Source organism: Crocodylus siamensis, chromosome 2 (assembly GCF_052110815.1).
Source record: "Crocodylus siamensis isolate JL-2025a chromosome 2, ASM5211081v1, whole genome shotgun sequence".
In the NCBI taxonomy this organism is placed as follows: domain Eukaryota; kingdom Metazoa; phylum Chordata; order Crocodylia; family Crocodylidae; genus Crocodylus; species Crocodylus siamensis.
In genome coordinates this window covers 19,826,203-19,849,361 of record NC_143396.1, presented here as the reverse complement: position 1 = coordinate 19,849,361, position 23,159 = coordinate 19,826,203, and the positions used below count along the sequence as shown (strand labels likewise).

Sequence of the window (23,159 nt, the reverse complement as noted above, 5' to 3'; positions counted from 1 at the left end):
ACAGTGGCAAAGATGACAACACCGGAGTTTACGCCATTGGTAGCTCCAATGTAGGTACACCTTTGTAAAAAAATTAACAAGAAATAACCAGTCATGCCCTCATCATAGATTACTCTCTGTGCTGGGTGGATCACTGTGCTCCACTAGTGCGGTGTTTCATACGCAGTTATGAATTGTCTTGACATCTGTTATCTTCTGTTTCAAGGTTAACGGTCCCTCCAAGTAAATCATGTTCTTCTGTAACATTCTTCTGCCCTGACTGCCAGGATCTGAGCTGCTCTTGCACTTCTCTTTCCATGGTAATATTCCTCCAAAATATTCCATATAAAACAGTCATTTGGACCAAACCTGAATTTTGGAACTGGATTGAGGGCCAAAACTCTCTGACTTACAACAGCTGAGCTTCCAATTGCAGTCAGCATTTTTATTTTATTTCCTCTTCCTCGTGGTGTTAAGTCAGAAAAATCCACAAAGTTGATCTCTCTTATCTAGAGCTTGTTAAAGATTAGACTTTTTCTAAACCAAAGCATGTCTGGATGAGCGCGGGCGCACAAGCACAGATCGACGACACTGCGTTGTGCTAGCGTTGTGCGTAGAAAACGGTTTTGACAGCAGCATCGAAAATCCCAAGCTTTTTACAGAAGCCGCATGTAGGGCCGGGGCAGCGGCGGAGGGCTCGCATCGGGGTTCGGCTCGGCTCGGCTCCGCCCCGCCCCGCCCGGAAGAGGAAGCAGAGGCGGGGCCGGGCCGCTCCCCTCGGCGCCTTCAGCCTGGGCGCCGGCCAGGCATCCGCCAACTGTTTTGCTGCGTGGGTGTCGCGGCTCCTGGCCGCCCCAGTGCTCGGGGGTTGAGGCCCCGGCTCGGGTGTGAGGGAGGGTGGCCTCATGCAGCCTTCATACGGCGGTTGGGCGGGGGCTGACCCTGCCTCAGGGGGGTCGGCCTGAACGAGCCCTGGGATCCCTCCCGTTGCCATCGTTTCCCCAGAAGCAGGATGGTGAGATTGGCACGGCTGGCTGGTTGTGGGAAGGGGTTGGAGGCAGGAGGTGCCACGACGCACCTGGGGCTCGGCCCACCAAGGCGCATGAAGTGCAGCTCAGGGCCTGTGTGTGAGGAGGCCCGTGGGGGGCTGAAGGTTTTCCTGGGGAGTGATATCCATGCCACCGTCACTGACGCCAGAAGACTGGGGCTGCCTGGCGGACGTGGGCATGCCCTGAAACGCCAGGGTTGCCCCCTCAACAGATTTGACAGCTAAGTATTTTTTAGAAGAAACCCTGGACAGCCTTTGAGCCCCGTGTCACAGGGCGGCAGAGGGCGGACCGTGAAGGGGAGAGTGAGCGGTGTGTGACCAGGGGTCTCTAGGGTGTGTCAATAAAGATTTTCTTGGCTGATGCCAATAGCCGATTATTGACCAGCCATATCGGCCAGTACCAATCCGATAACTGATATACAGCAATGCAACCGGGCAGTGTAGAGAGCGGCGCCTGGCAGGTAAGTCTGTGGAGGGGAAGGGGTGTGGGGGAGGGCAGATTGAGGCCCTTGCGTTGAGGGAGGAAGTGGGGCAGGGGCTGAGGGTGCTCCCAGCCAGGCTGGTGAATGGGACCTGGAGCCAGGGCAGGGAGCGGGACAGAGCCATGGGTGTGTTGTCCAGGGGATCCCGGCGCTTAGAAACAGTGGGGGGCATTTGAACTAAATAAAACTTGCCAAATGAGCTTTAGTTCAAGTGCTGCCACCACTGTTTTTAAGCATGGGGACACTTAACTGGACTGGAGCCATGCAGGGTGAGGGCGGATGCAGGCTACTCACTGTGGGCTCAGGGCTCTCCTCTCTGCTCTCTTTGCCCTGGGGGCCCCGCGTTTGCTGCGTGTCTCCTGCCTGCCTGGCAGCGGGAGGCACAACTCGCCGCTCCTGCTGCTACTGCTGGGGATGCATGGCTGACGTGGAGGACCTTGGGCAAAGGCAGCAGAGCAGAGAGCCCTGAGCCCACAGAGGGTAGCCTGCATCTGCCCTGCACACAAATCTGGGGGAGGGACGCATGCTCCCCCATGCTACCTCGGGGTGCACACAGTGGTGGCCTCCCCACCCCACTGCCCTTCTGGACGAGCCACCTGTGGCTCCATCTTGCTCCCTGGCCCAGTCCCAGGTCCCATTCACCACCCTGGCTGGGCAGCACCCCTGTCCCTGCCGATGCCCCCTTGCCCCAGCCCCACTTCTTCCCTCACTGTGGGGGCCTCAGTCACCCCCTGCATGCCCCTTCCCTACCCTATACCCATTCCTCTCCACAGACTTGCCTGCAGGGTGCTGCTCTCTCCACTGCCCAGCTGAATTCTTGGCCATGTGCATGTGTGCAGTGGTGTCTGGGGGCCCTGGTCAGAAGGCATAATTATATTGGTGAGGTTCGTAAATAGATGGCAGGTTTTCTCCTCCTGTGCTTGTTTGTACGCTAATATTTTAGCTGCAGTAAACACAGCCGGTGATAGATAAATGTCACAAAAACATTTGTCCAATGAATATATAACCAGTTTTATGATCTCTGCATGAGATTTAGTGTTCCACAGTTTTATGTTCCCTGTGATTTGTGCAGATAGTATGGAGTGTCTTTTTTGTAAAGAATAAATGCCTGAAATTACTCAGTGAGCCTAATCCTGCATCAATGAAGTCAGCTGAGGTTTTGCACTTGACAGACTTGAAATCAGATAATGCCCTGTATGCTTCATGTGTTCTACTTCTACTGCTTGCTTTAGTAAATTTAAATGCAGCATTTAATCTTGTTTTGTTTTTGAATTTGTCAGGACCTTGCAGGCATTGGTTATTGTGTATGTGGAAATTGGGGAGAAATTGTGTTTCAGTGTTCAAGAAATCACTGATGGTCTGTTGTGTCTTACAGAATACAACCTCCTCAGGACAGGGGCTGTCTTGTGTTTGCACAGTAACGAACATAGTAGGGTCCCAACCAGGGATTTAGGTGAGATTGGAATACAAATAAGGAAAAATGTCTTGTTAGCAGTTATGTGCAAGAAAATGAAATGGTGTCTATTAAAAAGCTCTGCTTTCCCTACACTTGTATCCTTCCTGTGGTTTTGGTATAGATTTAAAGGCAATTCAGTAATTTAAAAAACTAATGTTTTGTTTTGTGGTTATTCTTTATAAGAATGAATTTTCTGGCAAGGACCCCCCTATGTTGGTCAGCATATCTATTTTATTTCAGATGGTCAGCGTATCTACTTTATTTCAGATGTTTATCTAAATACACACAACCCATTAGCTACCTAATTAAAGAGACTTCTGGTAATCAGGATAATCATGAAATGGAACAATTTTTATGCTAGATTTGAAACATTCGCAGATTCACAGAAGTTTAGGACTGGAAGGAACCTCATGATATCGTTGGGTCCAGCCCCCCTTCTTTAGGCAGGAAAGACAAATAGATAAATAAGGCTTGAAAAAGTATAAACATTGCAAAGAAATAGTAATGTGACTAAGTACTCCATGTCATAACAAGCCTGAGCTGTACTGAGTGTTTGGAGTTTTCCCCGGAATAGTGCTGCGCAAACTCCTTACCACCGTAGCCTGCTTTTACGAGAGCAAATGAGCCGAGTTGATAAGGATCAAGAATCAAGTGGCTGGTCTGTTTAAAAAACCAAGCTTGCTAGTGAACCACAGATTGTAAAAATTACTTCATGCTCTGCCCAGGGGAAAGAGAGTGAGAATGATACAGCAAGCTTGTCCTGTCTAGGTGGAGTAACCGAAGTGCCCGAAAGCTGTCAGAGTTCAGTGAGTGTGGTTACATTTTTTTTCAGATGTGCAATGCCTGAGAACATGTCCCTGAGACTGGGGGGAAGCAGCAGCCCCACCAAGGACAAATCAGAGGCTGGAGATGGCTCTAGGCGAGTGATCACCACTGTCTTTGTGGCACTCTTCATGGACCTGCTGGGCTTCACAATCATCTTGCCACTTTTTCCTTCAATCCTTGAGCACTACAGCAGGAACAATGTAAGTAGAAACAACCTGCTGAAAATGCACCTGGGCAAAAAGTAAAATGAAAAATGGGATCTGGAGAGAGGAGGACTGTGAAGACCTATTTTCCCGGACGCAGCTCAAATAGTAGCATGCAGAATAAATTCCAGTCCCCAGTCTGGGGAGGTGTTTGAACTGTTCTGAAGTTAATTGATTTGTTTTGCTATGTCTAGTGAGACTCTCTCCTTTTTGCTGCTGAGCAAATATCGGGGATACAGTTGTTGAAAAATTTGGAGACTTCTAAAGGGCTAGCTCTTGATACTGTCCTAAATCTGTCCTCTTTGGGCCCCTATAGTGATAGGTGAAGAGATGAACAGTTTCCTTTAAAGCCAGGCTCATTGCTTTTGTCAGACTGAGGTGAAGCCCTGTCCCCTGGTAACAGTCTGTAGTCTGTGTTCTGTATTTTTTGGCTAGGAGAGCAGGAAGTTAGAACTGGCTGTGCAAGGCAGAAGGGACTTTACATCCCCAGGAACATCCTTGTCTCAGTCCTTGTGGTTTTGCATGAAGTGTTCCTGACTCGTCTCTTGTGAGCTTCCTGCTTGGTTATTATCTATCTGTTGGGTGCTTTTTCCTTTCTCCCTGCGTGTTCAGATCTATTTGTATGGTGGCTCAGTCCCCATTGCCAGCCATTAAGTTGGAAGGCAAAACACTCACATTTTTCACTAGTATTAGGGTTTATAGGTAAGCAGTTATCTTTGGATAATGTAGGGGTGCTCAACCTCCAGGCCGTAGACCAAATGTAGCTCATGGAGCCATCGCAGTTGGCCTGTGGGGCTCCCCACAGGTCTGGAAATTTGGCAGCAGGGAGTGGTGGCCATTAATACTACCACCCTCCCCCCCTACTGAGTCCCCAAATCCCATTCCATGAGCTGCTGGTCAGAGCTAAGCTACGCCTCCTTCTACTTCTGTATCGGGGCTGGGCCACATCCCCTTCTGTCCATGGGGCCAGGTTGGGGTCTGGCCATGCCCTCTTACCCCCTGCAGGGCTTAGCTGCACCCCCTTCTCTTTCTGTGAGAGTGGGTTGGGGTCTGGCTACAGCCCCTTCCTCTGCAGGGCTGAGCCACACCCCCTTCCTTCTTGTTGGGGCTGAGCTATGCCCCCTACTCTGCTGTGGGCCAGGTTGAGGCCTGGCTGAGCCCCCTTCCCTCCCAGGGCTGGAACACATTTGCTTTTCTCTTCATGGGCTGGATCAAACACCTTTCCCCTGCAGGGTTGTGACCAGTCTGCCTCCTACCCCCACTCTCTCAGACACTGGATTGGGAGCACCGCCTGGATCTGACCCATGGATGGACTGGGCTCTGCCCATTTGGTCCACCAAGCAAAAGGTTTGGGCACCACTGCTTTAAAGCAATGCACATGGTTCCAGGGTCATCTCTACCAGGTTATTGTAATACAGCCCTAAAATCTTATTCTCGTCTTTGTTTAAGTGCCCTTACTTTTTTTGTTCTGTACTACTTAAGTTCCTTTTCAGGAATATACTCTTTTACCATCTGCTACATTGCTGGAGATGTCACATCTCTCTGTGCTCTGTTTTGGTCCTCCAGCAGCATGATTGGGATGATGACACCACATCCTTGGATGGAAAGCACTGTGTGGAAGTGCAAGATTTCATGCATTTGTGAATACTTACCAGTTGGTTTTCTCAGATTAATGGGTTCAGGTGGAGGGCAGTGCCACAGCTTCTGACCTTCCCCAGAGCAGATTAGTAATGAGTATGGTGATGAGTTTCAAGGATTTTTGAGGCCCTGGTCTTAGTTGGAGAAATGCTAGTCAGTGTGTTACTAGGGCACCTCACAGTCCTATGCTGGATTGGATAATGTTTTTGCACATTGGAGGCCCGTTTCAGTTGGTGCAGCTGTCCAAACCAACTATATTTGTTGTCAGAATCAGGAAGAACCTGAGTAAGAGAGGAGGAGTTTGGGCTAGCCTGGTGGTCTAGAACTTTATATAGAGCTAAGTATGAGACTTGGGTCCCCTTCCTAATAACAGTCTGTTGCTCCTGAGGCCCTAAGATATGGAAGAGATGGAGAACCTTGTATTGCTCATTTGTAACCTCCTTGGTTATTTGAGGCTATTGAATGAGGAAAGGAGACTAGTATTGGAGATACATGATTTTTAGGTTAGGGGGGCACAGTGGAGAATCTTGGGTCTCCAGCAGGATGCAGAAGACCTGGCTGAGGTGAGAAATATGCTTGTATCTTGTATCTAAGCTGTATTATACATAAAACCCAGGTTTAGCCTCTGTAACAGGTAGTGTCCATAATCCAGTCATATATTTTCATGCTGTGTCATGGACTGAATTTGTATATGACTACCTGCAATGGAATCGTTATGGCTATGCGGTAAAGGAAAAGCAGGGTGTTGGGAGCTTGCACAGGGCTTGTGCCTTCCTCTGCTATAGCAGGGGATTTGCCTCAGACCCAGGAGGTCCCTTCTAGCCCTATGTTACTATTCCATTGCTGCTTCGATGCATAGCTCTGTGGGATTGCTTTCTTCTATTGCTACTAGCAGTTGATTTTTGAGGGAAACAGGGAAGGGCATGAGGAGAGTTGTTACATTGGGCCTTAGGCATGAGTTAGGGGAATGGATGCGTTTAAACTTGACCTTTGGGATCAGAAGCCATGATACTATGTTTTTGCAAACAAATGCAGGAAAGAGTTTGTTTTCCAAAGTTCCCACTAATTGCTCCATTCTCCTTTTGCAGGATGGCTTCTATTTGTCATTGCAGCGCAAGGTGGACTCGTTCGCTGTAATGATTGGGGTGCCCCCGGAGAGGAAGTACAACAGTGTCTTGTTTGGAGGTATGAATAAAACTGCAAATCTGTGGTGGTTTCAGGATGTTTTCTATGTCGATGTCTTTATATATAAACACAACAACTGGCAAAGAATGTGAAAACCTAGATAGCTACAATTAGTATGGGATCAAAACTATAACTGTGCATCTCTAAATGTACTTTTGGCTCTTTAAAAACTTTTGTATTTGAGCAACCACAAAGCCCTTTTTCTTCCCCAGATATTATCTATCAGACTTTGGCAGTAAACTCTTTGAAATCAATTTGAGCAGGATTTCATTGCTGCTTTTTTAGCATTTGCATTTTCATCCTGGATGGATGTAAGATGTATAATTCAGCTTTTACCTTTTAAAGAAGAGAACTGTGACAAGGCTTCTTTTTACCAGTTTGTCACTAATGCAATGCAAATTAATGAGAGCACTGAGTTAGAAATGGCAAAAGAAGAGAGGAGTTTGAAGATCACAGGAGCAGGATGCAACATTCAAAGGATCCTTGAGATTGCTGGGCTGACTGCCATTGAAGTGGGAGCCTTGTGTATGCCAATGTCTTGCTGCTACCTTCAACAGAAAAGGAAGAAAAGATAAGCTAATTATTTGAGCTTCAAGTTCAAATAGTGAAAATGTACCTAAAGGAACAAAGAATTGTGTGCAAATTAGACCAAAACATCCCTTATTATCTGTTCTCTGTGACCAAAAAAGTGCTTCCTCAGAAAATAGCCAAGAATCTACGTTTTGCATTTATATAAAAGAGATGCAAGACCCTACTTAAAGAAAAGGAGGAGGACAAACCTGTTTCAGCATCCTCAGCTTGTTCTAGTTTGTCTGCAAGTAAAAGCAGCATAGGTTCAGTATTAGTCAAAATGGTTGTTTCAGTGAGATCACTTCTCTTCATGCCATCATCTGATGTCAGAGGGTCATAGTGAAGTGAATGGCTTTGAAGATGTTGACTGTTTTAGTGTTTAAAACTAAGGCAGTGAATCTAATGCCATATCTTTTCTAGGTCTGATTGGCTCCATATTTTCCATCCTGCAGTTCTTCTTCTCTCCACTCACTGGTGCTGCCTCCGACTACTTGGGAAGAAGGCCAGTCTTGTTGTTGACAGTGGTATGTCTGTCTGTTAGCCTGACTGCAATGAGCATATTTCAGATGTCTGGGGGGGAAGTGAGGCAAGATGGTCCAGTGTTTAGTGTGCAGCTCTAGGAGACTGAAGTCCTGACCATCACTGCCATACCTGACCTAATTATGTGGCCAAAGTTGGGCACATAAAGTTAGGCACCTAACTCCACAGGTACTAAAGGCCATTTAGTTACATTAGCACTTAGAGACTTGTGAAAAACCTACTATCTGGGCATATCTACATGAAACATTTACTATGGAGTTGAATAATTAGCTCTGCATTAAACCTTTCAGTGTCTGTACATGCAGGACTATTAGGCTGGAGTAAACTAAAACTGTGCAGCAGAGTAGTACTTACAAATACAAGTACTTTCCTGCTGTGGAGCTTTTTATTTCGGAGCACCTCACATGTTGATGCTGATGTGGCTGGCTGGGGCATGAATATGCTTCAGTCCTGGAGCTGCCTGCTGGCTAGCCCTGCATTGGAGCACCCTTGTGCCTCAACCAGCCCCTCCGCAGCATGTGGAGCCAGGTCAGAGCAGGCAGGCTGGCCCCCCTAACTCCCTGGGCCCCTGCTAGCCAGGCCTCAAAGAGCCCAACCATCGGCAAAAATATTTGAAAACGTGTGGCACTCAGGTGAAGTAACTGAAGATTGGAAGAAGGCCAATGTTGTACCCATCTTCAAGAAAGGGTGGAAAGTAGATCCTGGGAATTACAGGCCAATTAGCTTGACCTCAATCCCCAGTAAGATTGCAGAAAAAATTATCAGAGACCCTTCTTGACAATCTGGCTGATGGCAACATCCTGAGGGACAGCCAGCACAAGTTTGTCGCGGGTAGGTCTTGCCTGACCAATCTCATCTCCTTCTGTGACCAGGTGACATATCACCTGGACAAGGGAGAACAGATTGACATCATATATCTGAACTTTAAAGAAGTCTTTGATCTGGTGTCCCATGATCTCCTCATGGAAAAATTGGCCAACTGTGGCCTCGGCTGCACCACATGGTTGGGAAATTGGCTCTGAGGTCGGACCCAGAGAGTAGTAGTTGATGGAAGCAAATCATTATGGCACTGTGACCAGTGGTGTCCCCCCAAGGCTCTGTCTTTGGACTGATTCTCTTTAACATCTTTATCAACTATGTGGACACTGGTGTCAGAAGCGCACTGGCCAAGGTCACCAATGACACTAAACTTTGGGGCATAGTGTCCACGCCTGAGGATAGGCTAGTGATACAGGCTGGCTTGGATAAGCTTAGTAAGTGGGATGATATAAACCTGATGACATTCAATACTGAAAAATGCAAGGTACTCCGCCTCGGGGGTAGAGTGGAACCCGCAGCACGCTTATAGGTTCAGCAGTGCTACGATCGCTAGCACCATGGCTGAAAGAGACTTGGGAGTCATGACTGACCACAAGATGAACATGAGCCACCAATGTGAAGTCACAGCTGGTAAAGCAAACAAAACTGGCTTGAATCCATAGATGCTTCTCAAGTAAATTTCAGGATGTCATCCTCCCACTGTACTCAGCCTTGATGAGGCCTCAGCTGGAGTACTGCATCCAGTTCTGGGCTCCGCAATTCAAGAAGGATGTTGAGACGCTTGACAGAGTCCAGAGGAGAGCCACGTGCATGATCAGAGGGCAAGAGAATATGCCTTGAGATGAGAGGCTGAGAGCCATGGGACTCTTCAGCCTGGAAAAGTGCAGGCTCAAGGGTGACCTGGTGGCTGCCGATAAGTTTGTAAGGGGTGTACATCAAGGTCTGGGGGAACGTCTGTTCACCAGAGTGTCCCAAGGGATAACAAGGACCAACGGTCACAAACTCTGCTATGACCATTTTAGGTTGGACATAAGGAAAAACTTCTTTACTTTCTTTCCAAGGCCTGGAATAGACTCCCTTCAGAAATGGTGCAGGCACCAACTCTGGGCTCGTTCAAGAAATGTTTGGATGTTTATCTTGCTGGGATCTTTTGACCCTAGCTGACTTCCTACCCTTGAGGCAGGGGTCTGGACTTGATGGTCTTCAAGGTCTCTTCCAGCCCTAATGTCTATGAAATGTGCTACAGTCCCAGGTGCACTTTCAAAGGTGCATCCAGGCATGATAAACTCTGGCACAATAAGCTCCCGAGTTTATTGTTCTGCATTAATTGCACATGTAGACATACCCTCTATGTATTTAGGTATCTAAATACTACTCATAATCTGGTCCCCAACTGGTCTCATGCCAGCAATTCAGAAAAATCACACAGCTGTATAAGTTCTCACAGCTGATTTTACATGACTTGAGGATAAAGCACCCAGTTTCAAAATGGTGGACATATGTCTTTAGCCTTTAACTTATAATGAAGATAATTATAAGTGCATACCAACACACTTGTTTGTGAAAATCCTTGGGATCTCTGATTGGAAAACATCTCTTGTAATTATGGACATTCACCAACTAGTTCTCTCTGAGTATTCTGGTACTAGTGAAAATATAGGGCTTTGATTGGAGGTATAATGTAGTGCAGGTGGGAACATTCAACAGCTGACGTGTGATCTATCATCTAGGTTAATTCTGCAGGTCACTATGAGTTTGATTATTGATGATTACCTGATTGCCTTCTATGATCAGATCACAAAATCATTGGACGCAGGTGTCACGGTGGATGTAGTCTTTTTGGACTTCAGGAGGCCTTTGACACTGTCTCCTACCCCATTCTTATTAAAAAGCTAGGTGACTATGGCATTGATGCTTACACAGTCAGATAGATAGCAAATTGGCTGAGGGGCTACACCCAGAGAGTGGTGGTGGACGTGTCATATTCGACCTGGAGGGATGTGAGCAGTGGGGTCCCCCAAGGCTTGGTCCTTGGGCCCGCACTGTTCAGTTTCTTTATTAGCAACTTTGACGAGTGGGTGAAATGCACCCTGTTTAAATTCGTGGACGACACCAAGATTTGGGGTTAGGCGGGCATGGTAGAAGGGAGGGACGGGATACAGTTAGACCCGGATAGGTTACAGGGGTGGGCAAATGAAAATAGGATGTGATTCAATACTGACAAGTTCAGGGTGCTGCACTTGGGCAGTAAGAAACAGCAGCATACCAGAGGCTGGGGAACTTTCTTCTCAAAAGCACAGTGGCAGAAAAAGATCTTGGAGTTGTTATTGATTTGAAGATGAACATGGGCTGCCAGTGCGAGGACAACGGTCAGTAGGGCTAACCGCACCTTGTCGTGCATTATAAGCAGGGCCAAGGAGGTGATCCTCCCCCTCTGCAACGCTGGTCAGGCCGCAGTTGGAGTACTGTATCCAGTTCTGGGTGCCGCACTTCAGGAGGGATGTGGACAGCATTGAGAGGGTCCAAAGGAGAGCCACTTGCATGATCCGGGGACAGCAGGGCAGACCCTACGAGGAGAGGCTATGGGACCTGAACCTGTTCAGCCTTCACAAGAGAAGTCTGAGAGGGGACCTGGTGGCTGTCTATAAACTTACTAGGGGGGACCAGTGGGGAATGGAAGAGACCTTGTTCCCCTAAGCGCCTCCTGGAGTAACAAGAAATAATGGCCATAAGTTGTTAGAGAGTAGTTCAGACTAGACATTAGAAGACACTATTTCACAGTCAGGGCAGCTAGGATCTGGAACCAACTTCCAAGGGAAGGCTTGATGATTACCTAGCTGAGGTCATTTGAGCCCAGTTTTCTCTCCTGCCCAGGGCAGCAGGTCAGACTAGAAGATCTGCAAGGTCCCTTCTGACCCTATATCTATGAATCTATGATGAACAAATCTGAGGGCTAAAACTAACACTCAGGCATGTGGATTTTTCCTATTTGGCTTAAAACTTGTGACTGAAATGCTAGACATTTTAACTGTATTGCCATCCTTTTCTGTGGCATTCCAATAAACCAAATGAAGCAAGAGTTAAAGGGTGTTTTAAAGTCAAATCTTGGACTAGCTGTCAAAGTATATAGGTAGGCATTAGATCACACACACTTTCCTCTAATTTTAAGGAACAGTAGATTATTTGATATGGTTATAGATGAGTTCACCTTCCTGAGCTGTCATTGTCTGACATTCAGTGTCATTGTTGAAATGCTAGTTAAATCAAAAGTGTTTTTTGCTGCATGATTATTGGAACAGATATTGATGTTGTTGTTTAGACACTGGTTATAAAATAGCCTAAAATGACGCTAATATTTCTGGACTCCTCCAAAGAAACCTTCTCATCTCTTTGCAGATGGGTTTGATAGCATCGTATGCTCTGTGGGCCATCTCTAGGAGTTTTGGGATGTTTCTTCTTTCCAGAATTGTAGGTGGAATAAGTAAAGGCAATGTCAGTCTCTCAACGGCTATAATTGCTGACTTGAACTCTCCAAAAGCACGGAGCAAGGGAATGGTGAGTTACAAACATGGGCTATTGCATTAGATTTCTGGGTAACTTTCTAAATCAGTTTCAGTTACTTGTTATTTTTCCCTCTGTTGCGTGTATTTTCACTGATCAAGTGGTAATGATGACTTATGTTTGTTGATTGCCTTTCAGGAGACTGATTAAGGAATCATTTAGTCAACAAGTAAAATACAGATGTCTCTGAGTTGGGAGGCAGCACTTGTGTATTATTGTTATGATGGTTAACCTTAATAGCATTGGAAATGAAAGGAATTTGATTTAATTGCAGCTATAAGGCAGACATTTGTAGGCAGAAATTCTTCTCTCTACAATAGATAAATGTTGCATGGGGAAAATGTCAAGAGAAGTTTAAATTACACAATACCTATTGTTGATGCAGTGCTTTCATTTTCAACCCCCTTTTCAGATAACAGCCCTCTCTATGCCTTGGTATGATAGGTGAGCCAGTGTTTCAGTTCTTACTCCTGTGTCTGTCATCACATTGAAGACAGTGGGGTCACGGGGTATAAATTAGCAAAGTATGTAGCATGTTTTTTTCATCTTAGCAAGCTCAAGCTTCATTCTGGTGCATCAGTTTCATAAAGCAGTAATATGTCTAGGGGAAGAGGACAGGGTACCAGATCCAGGTGCCAATTTTGGAGGAGGTGCCAGACTGGCAGCCATCAGGGAGCCTGTGCTGTGGGGTTGCTGCAGCCAGTGTGTGGGGAGCCCATGTCACCACCAGAACAGCAGCCACTCCCTCCCCTTTGCTCTCCCTTTCCAGTGTGCCAAAAGAGATCATTATATCCCTGTTAGGGTGATGGAGGGATGAGAGATGTCTATTGAGTCTCCTTACTATTTCCTGTATCACTTCCAGTTTTTCTTAGAAACCTTCAACCTGAATTCTAACCTAGTTTAAGCCTGCTCACATTATCTAATATGTATCTGGGTATTGCAAAAGAAATGTGAGAGCTAAGACACCTTGTTGGTGCTAACTATGATGTACAGACACCAGCTGGGCTCTGAGTAGCTCTGCAATCTAAAAACCCATCCCATGGATAAAGGATCTTAGATCTGATTTGGGTGAACAGTACTGGGACTTAATAGAGCAAACAATTGCTCTGGGCATTGCCCCCGGCCCCACCTCCCTTATTTCATAGCAGTCTCTAAGTAATCTCTGGGGGATGGTCTCTGGACAGTCTTTAACAATGTCAAAAATTACACTGTATTTTGTAGAGCTATTGCCCCTCATATTATGTGTTCGGTCACGAAAGCTTCAGTTCTTTCAGTTATCTTTACCACGTCACTCATGGCTGTTTGCCCTCCATTCACCACTTCCTTCAAGATGGTTACAGAGAGGTTTTTTGGTATTTACTTCCTAGATGTAACAAGAAACAAAACGGTTTTAAAAAAGACTCTTTGAATTGGGAAATAAAGGAGCTTAACGTCTTTTATCTGCATAGCTGATATCTCTTTATGTTGCATTAATACTTGGCACAACAGTTTGGGTTCCAACAGACTACAACGGACCTGATGGTTATCAAATATCACCAGAAAAAATCAGTACTTAGTCATGAAATAACTTCTATCTAAAACTGCATATCAGTGTTCATTGTATTTCTGCAGGCAATGATTGGTGTTGCTTTCTCATTGGGTTTTACCCTGGGTCCAATGATTGGAGCTTACCTGGCTACGGAGACGGGGAAAGGAGAAGTCTTCTACCTTCAGTCAGCCCTGTTGGCTCTCATGTTTGCTGTGATGGATTTAATTTTCATCTTCTTCCTGCTTCCAGAGACACTCCCCAAGGAAAAGCGGGTAAAATGAACTATGGTTCTGAAAATCCATGTTTTCTACTGATAAGAACAGGTTCTGACCATCAATAAATTCTTATCGGTGGGATTGGGGAAGAAACCCTTATTTATTTAACTGCTTGGAGATTTAATTTGCTTTTTAGAGCTGGGCTTAACCCCACGCCACTTTGTGGTGACCATACATAGTGACTGTGATATTCAGTCACATCCCACCACCTAGATACTACAGTTCATAGGAAATGTTCACAGTTGCCACTTAATTACTATTAGGTATGTTAATTCTGAAGAGATTGATAGGAGACTCCAGGCTGATCCTGGCACATTGGACCATCTCATGGTGACATAATCTAACCTCTAGTGAAGAGAATTTCAGATGGACACATTCTACTTTTAGCCAGAAAAATTAAATAAAACTTACTGAAAAAACATGGGTAACCCCAGTTAGCCAAAATGTGCCACAAATTATTTGTTTTCCTGAACTAATCAGGGTCCAGCTGCCACTAGCAGTCTGATGTATTGTCTGTCTACATTTACCCAATACTTGTGATAGCTAAGCATGAGGCAGGTCTCTGAATGCTGCTGTGGTAAGGAAAGGTGGACATTTCCCATGAAGGGTATGCAAGGCTTCCTGCTTTGAGTGCATTGTTAGTTCTCCATTGTAGCTGCACCAACATCTGATAAACACTGGGTAAAACTTTCAGTAGTGACTTAGGACACTGGGTGTGGATGAGACTTCATTTCAGTGAGACTTAACATGACGGCTCCATTTTTAAATGTTTAACAGCACCTACAGATAACAAGATTTTAAAAATAGGGTTCAGTGCCTAGATGCTTGTGAGAAACTGCTTTAGGTGCTTGCCTTTGTCTTAGGTGCTGACATACCTTTTAAAGTCTTATTGAAGTTACTAAACCACTTCTGAAATTGGGTCTTAGGCTCTTAGTAGTAGTAATATTAATACTATCAATATTATTATTAAGAAGAAGAATGCCTTTCTCTAACTTGCATGCTTTTGAAAGTTACAAAACAGATTGATTAATTCATAGTCCAGTCTTCTGCTGTGGAAGAAGGTTGTAATAACCAAACATTAGCACAGGATCAGCATCTCTGGCTGCTAAACAGAAAATCCCCATCTCCTTGCCTGACACCCTTAATAAAGGTTTGAGAGCAACAGGAGAATATTATCTTTTGCCCCAGAGATGCTATGTATAGAGACAGCTAGAATTCAGCAGTCGGCTTTGGCTTGTGAGGAATAACACTGGGTAGTGTTTTTAACAATCAAGTCATTTGAAGGATTTCTGATAAAATTCTACAGAACAGTTTCTTTTGAAAGTATGGGGGTAAAGTCTCCTGAGACCGAGACTTATGTACTGGACCAAATTCAGCCTGGGTGAAAACCTTTTGCCATTAGGGCTTGCAGTGGGGGCTGAATCAGGTTTATTATCTGTTTCCAAGCAGCGCTTAGCCGTTTGAACAGTCCTTCCATTTGTGAAGCAGATGTGGAAGACACTGTAGTGTTTATTGTTAATTGCTAGTTGGAGAACCCAGTGTGCTGAAATGACCAGACCTAGGTTTATTGTACTACTGCAGTCAATCTGGCTTCTCTTACTTCTCTCATCCATTAAGATGGGACACTATTTCCTAACCAACCAGAAATGATGGCAATATCTGCCAGTAACTCTTCCTATATATCTCCAGTAGCAAAGAATCTAAAAATTGTCCCCAACTATGAAATTTAGCAGTTATGATGGAAACTGTAAACTTCAAAATGCTTTTCTCTCTCTTGGTCAGGTGCAGCTGGAGCCAGCCGTTCTAGCTGTATGATCTTATTTTTGATTGTAGTGGTGCTGTGTGGCCTCTGCATATTGTTGGCACCTGAGTCCTTATTGCCTGGGCAGCTAACTCTGGTTGCATGTTGCTGTTTGATATGTATATTACTCTCAGGTCTAGGTGCATCCATTATGCGTCAGAATCCAATTGCATTAACTAATGCACAAACACAGGACAAAAGATGTCCACTATCGAAAGACTGTACAGTTAAAGTGTATGGGAAAAAACAAGAGGTGATACAGACAGATAAGAAGCCTCAGGTAACAAAGATAGTATCAGCCAGCCTGATAGTGTTTTGAAGAAATCGGTCCATTTAAAGTTGGTCTTTATTTAATGGTTCCTGTAAAGCTCCTCACCTTGATTTTGATATGCACATCCTCTGCTGGTGAGAGAGCCTGCTCTGGGGAGGATTAATCTTGTGAGATCATGGAGAGCTGTGGTTAAGATGGCAGAAAGGGTAGATGAAACCCTAAGCAGGACATGTTCCCTTCGATAAAAAACTGGCAGCCGAGAAATAGCCTGTATTAACAGAATGCTCTGGTAAGGGTGCTTTTCCCTGCTTCCCCAATAGGTGTCAGTAGCTGGTTCAAAAAAGAAACAACTTGCTGTAGCGTTGTTGGTTGTAGCTGTATTGGTCTAACAACACAGGCAGACAAGGTTTTTTGGGTAGATTTTATATCTTTTATTAGACCAACTAAATATTTGGAAAAAATGTTCTTTGCAAGCTTTTAAATACCCTACACCTGAAGAAGAGCAATTTTTCCAACTATTTAGTTGGTCTTATAAAAAATATCTGTTCAAAGAACCTTGTCTACATAATGTGCTGTGTTTTTGTGATAAAGATATTGCACATGCTTAATCACGTGAGCACACTGCACATGCTGTAAAGTTTTGCATGTAAACTGTGCAGCCAGATTCATACATATGAGGAGAGGGCCTGAGGCACACAGCTAAGCAAATAAAATCATTTGCATCTACATCTGTAAAGCATGGGGCATCTGACTGACTGAGGAAATAAAATATTTTAGTAGTTAAGGGCCATGATCACAGTTTGGGCCTCTCATTGCTACTGTAATACAAACAGTAATGCAGGCCTTATAATCAGGGATCCAGGTTTTTCCGTTTGCCATGGGAAAAATGCAGATTTTTTACTTTAAAAGAGAAAAGAGTGGATTTTTTACTTTAAAGGAGAAAACTCCAGGAAACTGAGGTTTTCCCTTTGTAGGCTAGCAGAGTTCCAGCTTCCAAGGGGCTTCTTGGGACTGGGGGGAATGGGTCACAGGGGGTGCCACGTCCATGTGTGTGCGCATACATGCACGTGGGAGCCAGGCAGTGTGGTGGAGAGTAGCTTGTGCAGCTCCCTCCAGGTAAATCTATGGGGGTGAGGGCACAGGTGACATGACAGGAAGGTGGGGGGTCAGAGGCCATGTGGTGGGGGGCAGGGGAGGCATGTGACCCCCGAGATTTCTGCACCCACAGTGGGGCACGGGGTTGCAGCAGGGGTTGTAGGTAGGGGGCAGTGGGTTGTAATGGCAGGGGCAGGGGGCTGTGGGTCAGGAGTGAGGTGGTTTGGGTGTGAGGGGCACTGGCAGGGCTGGGGGCTCTGTGGTTTGGGAGTGAAGGGCAGGGCATTGGCATATCAGGGCTGCTAGGAACCACAAGGCAGCCGGGGGACAGCTGCAGCTTGGACCCACATTCTGATGAGGAAAGGGGACAGGGGGAGCTCTTATTTTCCATGATATAAAACCAAAATCAAACGCCAAAATATAGGTTTTTAAAAAAATATAGAATTTCTTTCATTAAAGAATTTATTCTATAAAATATATATTTTTAAATTTTATATTTTAAAAATTATATATATTTATGCTATTCAAAATATAGAATTTATTTCATTATAATTATTGAAGCACTGGTAGGTTTCCAAATTGCTTTTAAATTGTAAGTATGTCTATAAAATATTGTGTATATATAGTGGCATTTAATTTTTATCACGGAAGACTCTGGATTTTAGCTTTTAAACCAGAGAATTGGGCAAGGGGTTGGGGGGATTTAAATCAGAGAATCTGGGATTTTTAAACAAAGAAAACCAGGATCCCCACTTATAATTAAGGGGAGAGAAACTGAGTAACAGGAAAGTGAGTATTCCTGGTTTGAATACTCCAGTCCATTCCTAATTGCAAAACTAGTAGAGGTGATGCATTTGATGCTCTTGACGCTTATCCTGGCTTCTGGAGGCAATGGCTATCAACTAGTAACCCAATTTACAGTTAGTAAGAACTTGGTGATATGTTACCAACTGTATTTAGAGTTTGTGTGCCCTTCTATGTGGACAGTGCAGACTGCTCTTGAAATCAAATCTATGGTATCAGGTCTAGTTACAGGTTTTGTCCTGTGTCCTGCTTTTGACACCATATTTTTGTTGTTGAAAATGTCCACCTTTTGGCTATGGAGCCAGGGCCGGTTCTGAAGCACTGATTCAAAAGGTTTGGGACATTGTCAGGGATTGTATGAACCCATGGTCCCAGCCAACTCTGCTGCAGTTCATGCAGCCCATGTTTAGGCACAGTCATCTTTTTTTTTTTTTTTTTTTTTTTTTGCTGTTGCCTGTAATTCCCCATATGTCTGTGACTTCCTCAGCCTTGAGATGGATTTCTTTCTGTTGTTAGGTGTCTTCTGTGACATCTGGATTCCAGGCAGCAGTTGACTTGCTCAGTCCCCTGGCTTTATTTCAGTTCTCTGCAGTCACCAGAGGAAAGGACTCCCCTTCAAAGGAAAGTAAGTGCTGTTTGGCTCTTCACTTTGTGTTGTACGTGTTCCCTGGTGCGAGAGTGAGTGATGTCCTCATTCAATCACTTTTATCTTTTGTTTTGACCATTTCAGTAGCTCTCATTGTTCAGCAATGAGCAGGAATCACAGACAGAGAACTTGGTTAAAAATGATTGGACTGTATGTTTGTGGGTGGGGGTTTGGGCTATGGAAGATAGAGAGAAATGATCTCCTTGGCCCATTTCTGTGACCAGAGGGAAACCACTGGTTAAAACTATTCTGTGGTGTGTGGCACTTGCAGATTTAGTATGAACTGCTGAGAGAGGTCCCATCCCATGCAGTCCATATAAATCAGTCTGGATGTTGCTTTTGTTGTTTTTAAACAAGGTGCTTAGAAAGGAGCATCACAGCCTCTCTCTATTTTATTTAGACCTTCAAAACCTCAAGGTCCTGGGTCTGGCTTATTTCTTGTATCTCTTCCTGTTTTCTGGTCTGGAATACAGTCTGAGTTTTCTCACCCACCACCGGTTCCAGTTCAGCAGGTATAGTGTGCTAACAAGAAGGACTTCTCTGGCAATTGTTTTCCTGATAAGAGGCCCACTTGAGGCATCTCTTTCATTTTCAAGAGAGCTGTTTAGTAATTAGATACACCAAGATGATACAAAAGAACATTATGCAATGTGCATTTAAAGATCATTTGCTTTTCTTTTGTGAGCCAGAAAGAATAGATAAAATACAGACTCCCCTAGCTTATCAGGAAAGCAACTTCTCAGAAATGCTGATTTAAGGTTAAAAATATTGATTTGTAGAAATTAAATCATAATTGCCACAAAAAGCACTGGTGAACTTGTGCTCAAGTGGCCTGACTGTATTGATTCCTATAAGGCTCCTTGGAGAGCTTTTCTGCATGGGTAGAAATGTCAAGGCATAATGAAGATGGATAGGGTATGGCATTCGCTTAGCATAGCTCTGTATTACATGCAGCGTGCAAAGAGTTAGGTAATACAGCTTCTGATGTTGATTAGCCAAATCCTATAGAAGAGAATAATAGAAGCAAGTTCTGTAAAGCAGTTAAGTTTGAAATATCTGTCCTGCTAGCTTGTTTAAAGAGTCCCAGCTTGAGGCCAGATCTTGAAGCCTTTATTCCTCAGTAGTCCTTGTCTGGCCCTGTGGGTTCCTGTTAAATTCTGTTTCAGTATGTGCTCTCTGTTCATGATTTTTACTAACCTCATCACGTGTTGTTGGAAACCTTTCCCTTTCTAACAGCCTGCAGCTGCTGCACTTCACTCAGGGTGCAGGAAATATCCAGTAGTGGAATATATTGCTTTTTATGACCATGTGAGAGTGCTACAAAAGTAGCTTTGCATGCTTGAATGAACTGGTCAGGAGAGATCAATGTGTTATGTAGGTGAGATCTCATGCTGAGACCATCCAAATAATTCATGGTCACAGGAGATGAAGGAGAAGAGGGAGCGATATCTCCAGATCTGTAATGGGTGCAGTTTTGCTTTTAGCTTTAAATATGTAGTGGACTGAAGTTCAGCTTTCCACTAGAGAGCATTAGGAAGGGCCATGATAGCACACACCCTCACTTCTACAGGCCACTGCCTGAGCCGAGAAGTCAGAGAATTTACAAAAACACACAGTTGCAGTTACAGTTTTGAGGATGTGAAACGCTTGTCTTCTGAAGACACAACTCGCATCCCATGGGCTACCCATAGCCATCAGAATGACTTAGTCTCATCTGTTACAGCTTGGAGTGTCCAGGTATCAGTTATCTTCAATATACCCAAGCTAGGTAGAGAGCAGCAGGGTGCAGCAGTAGACCTCTGTGTTTCATTTACCACCTGGGCCATCTTAATTTTTTAAATTGGTAACTGCAGAGGTGATTGACCATATCTGAATGTTAACAACCCTCAACTGCTACATGGGCATCTACATGCACTTTATCTAGCATTTTTAATTATGCTGGAGCTGTGGATCCCAGTGGAAATTGGTGTATAATCTGTATAATCTGTGTGTTTTGCCTTATTTTCAGCATGCAACAGGGCAAGATGTTCTTCTTTATTGGAATAACAATGGCCCTGATTCAGGGAGGCTATGCTCGCCGAATCAAGCCAGGATGTGAGATCAAGGCTGTGAAAAGGGTATGTTTCTCTTTTAAATGTGCAGTGCTTATTCTCTCTCTTTCCCACACTGCTTGGCCATGTTCATTTTTAATTTGGAGACCCACCAAAGTGTGGTGTCAGATGCAACTGTATTTGTCCAACCAGAGAGGATGAAGGTGCTTTCATTTGCTTTCATCTAAATGGATTTCCTGGGCCTTTTCTTGATGCTGCTAATTGAATGGGTATAAATTCCATTAACACAATAGTGCCACTTCTCAAGCATGCAAAATTTTGAGAGACAGTTTCTTCCAGGCTGTGTGTTCTAATGTTAGTGAAACACCAAGTTCTTTGTAGTTGCTGACTCCATAGGGAGTTGCACTCGAACCTCTGTGTGAATTGGACTGAGTGTCATGGTGTCATGAGGGGTTATTTTTCAGTGTGTTCTGGAGTAGGTTAGTGGATTGAATACTGGTTGAGGAGGCAGGAACTCCTGAAATCTCCTGTCCCTGACTCCCTTTACGGCTTGGGCAAAACACTGTGAGGGATATGATCAAGTGTGAAACTTAGTCAATTCAAAGAAGGGTGGGTACCATACCAGCATCCATTGGGGTTGTGGATTTTAAACACTCTCAGGGTATAAATAAATAGTAATCCGGGTCAGGTACTGCACATGCCCACAGGTCCCTTTGCCAGGATTTGTGATTTTATAATCACATCTTCATGCTCTTAAAAAATCATTTTTTTTTCCTCAGGAAAATAAATGAGATAGATATAGCACAACTTACTATATACAAAACACTGTCAAATCATAGGAAGTTGGGGTTGGAAGGGACCTCAGGAGGTCAACCTGTTCAAAGCAGGACCATCCTCAACTAGATCATCCCAGCCAAGACTTTATCTGGGTCTTAGAAGCATCTAAAGGTGGAGATTCCACCACCTCTCTGGGTAGCCTATTCTAGTGCTTTACTACCCTTCTAATGAGAGGTTTTTTTCCAATATCTAACGTAAACTTCCCTTGATGCAACTTGAGACCATTGCTTCTTGTTCTGTCATCTGCCACCACTGAGAACAATCTAGCTCCATCTCTTTGGAACCACCCTTCAGGTAGTTGGAGGTTGCTATTGAATCTTCCCTGAATCTTGTCTTTTCCAGACTGAGTAAGTCCAGTTCCCTTAACCTCTCCTCATAAGCCACGTGTCCCAGTCCTCTAACCATTTTGCCCTCTGCTGGACTCTCTAATTTGTCCACATTCTTTCTGTAGTGGGGGGCCAAAACTGAACGTGGTACTCCAGATATGGTCTCACCAGTGTCAAATAAAGGGGAAGAATCACTTCCCTTGATCTGTTGGCAATGATCCTACCAATGCAGCCCAGTACGCTGTTAGCCTTCTTGGCAACAAGGGCACACAGCTGGCTCATTCAGCTTGTTGTCCACTGTAACTCCCAGGTCCTTTTCTGCAGAGCTGTGGCTTAGCCATTCAGCCCCCAGCCTGTTCCAAGTGTGGGATGGTTCTGTCCTAAGTGCAGGACTTTGCATTTGTCTGTATTGAATTTTCATGAGATTTCTTTTGGTTCAGTCCTCCAATTTGTTTAGGTCTCTCTGAATCCTCACCCTACCTCCAGTGTATCTACTACTCTACCCAGCTTGATGTCATCTGCAAACTTGCTGAGGGTGCACTCCATCCCATCTTCCAGGTCCCTGATAAAGGACAGATTCCTAGGGCACTCCACTTGATACTGGCTGCCAACTAGACATTGAGCCATTGATCCCTTTGAGCCCAATGATCCAGCCAGCCTTCTGTCCACCTTACAATCCACTTATTCAACCCATACTTCCTTACTTTGCTTGCAAGAATGTTGTGGGAGACTTCATCAAAAGCCTTGCTAAAGTCAAGGTATACCACATCCAGAGCCAGCATCTCATCATAGAAGGCAATCAGGATGGTCAGGCATGACTTGCCCTTGGTGAATCTATCCTGACTCTTCCTAGTCACCTTCTTTTCCTCCAAGTGCTTAGAAATGGATTCCTTGAGGACCTGCTTCATGACTTTTCCAGGGACTGAAGTGAGGCTGACCAGTCTGCAGTTCTCTGGATCTTCCTTCTTCCTTTTCTTAAAGATGGTTACTATATTTGCCCTTTTCCAGTTGTTTGGGACTTCTCCCAATTGTCACGAGTTTTCAAAGGTAAGAGCCAGGAGCTCTTCAGTCATATCAGCCAGCTCCCTCAGCACCCTCAGGCACAGTGCATCTGGCTCTATGGGCTTGTACACATCCAACTTTTCTAAATAGTCCCTGACCCAGGGGTCAACAACCTGACACACATGCCAGAGCGTGACAGATGAAGGCATTTTGCTTG

General features: G+C 44.8%; 1 protein-coding gene across 4 annotated transcripts in view; it reads left to right on the top strand.

Annotated features, from left to right (window-relative positions):
* The first annotated feature begins 721 nt into the window (after nt 1-721).
* Nucleotides 722-23,159, top strand: part of SLC75A1 (solute carrier family 75 member 1) — a 36,162-nt gene continuing 13,724 nt past the window's right edge. For 3 of the 4 annotated variants that reach the window (XM_090035470.1, XM_090035473.1, XM_090035472.1), the window contains exons 1-10: nt 722-994; nt 2,885-2,962; nt 3,798-3,990; nt 6,720-6,816; nt 7,807-7,910; nt 12,142-12,300; nt 13,918-14,106; nt 18,597-18,705; nt 19,127-19,238; nt 20,735-20,843. In XM_090035470.1, the coding sequence (XP_089891596.1) occupies nt 3,805-3,990; nt 6,720-6,816; nt 7,807-7,910; nt 12,142-12,300; nt 13,918-14,106; nt 18,597-18,705; nt 19,127-19,238; nt 20,735-20,843 (1,065 nt within the window). In that variant the 5' untranslated portion in view covers nt 722-994; nt 2,885-2,962; nt 3,798-3,804. The remainder of the gene's footprint in view (nt 995-2,884; nt 2,963-3,797; nt 3,991-6,719; nt 6,817-7,806; nt 7,911-12,141; nt 12,301-13,917; nt 14,107-18,596; nt 18,706-19,126; nt 19,239-20,734; nt 20,844-23,159) is intronic. The other variant, XM_090035471.1, reaches the window with a different exon arrangement.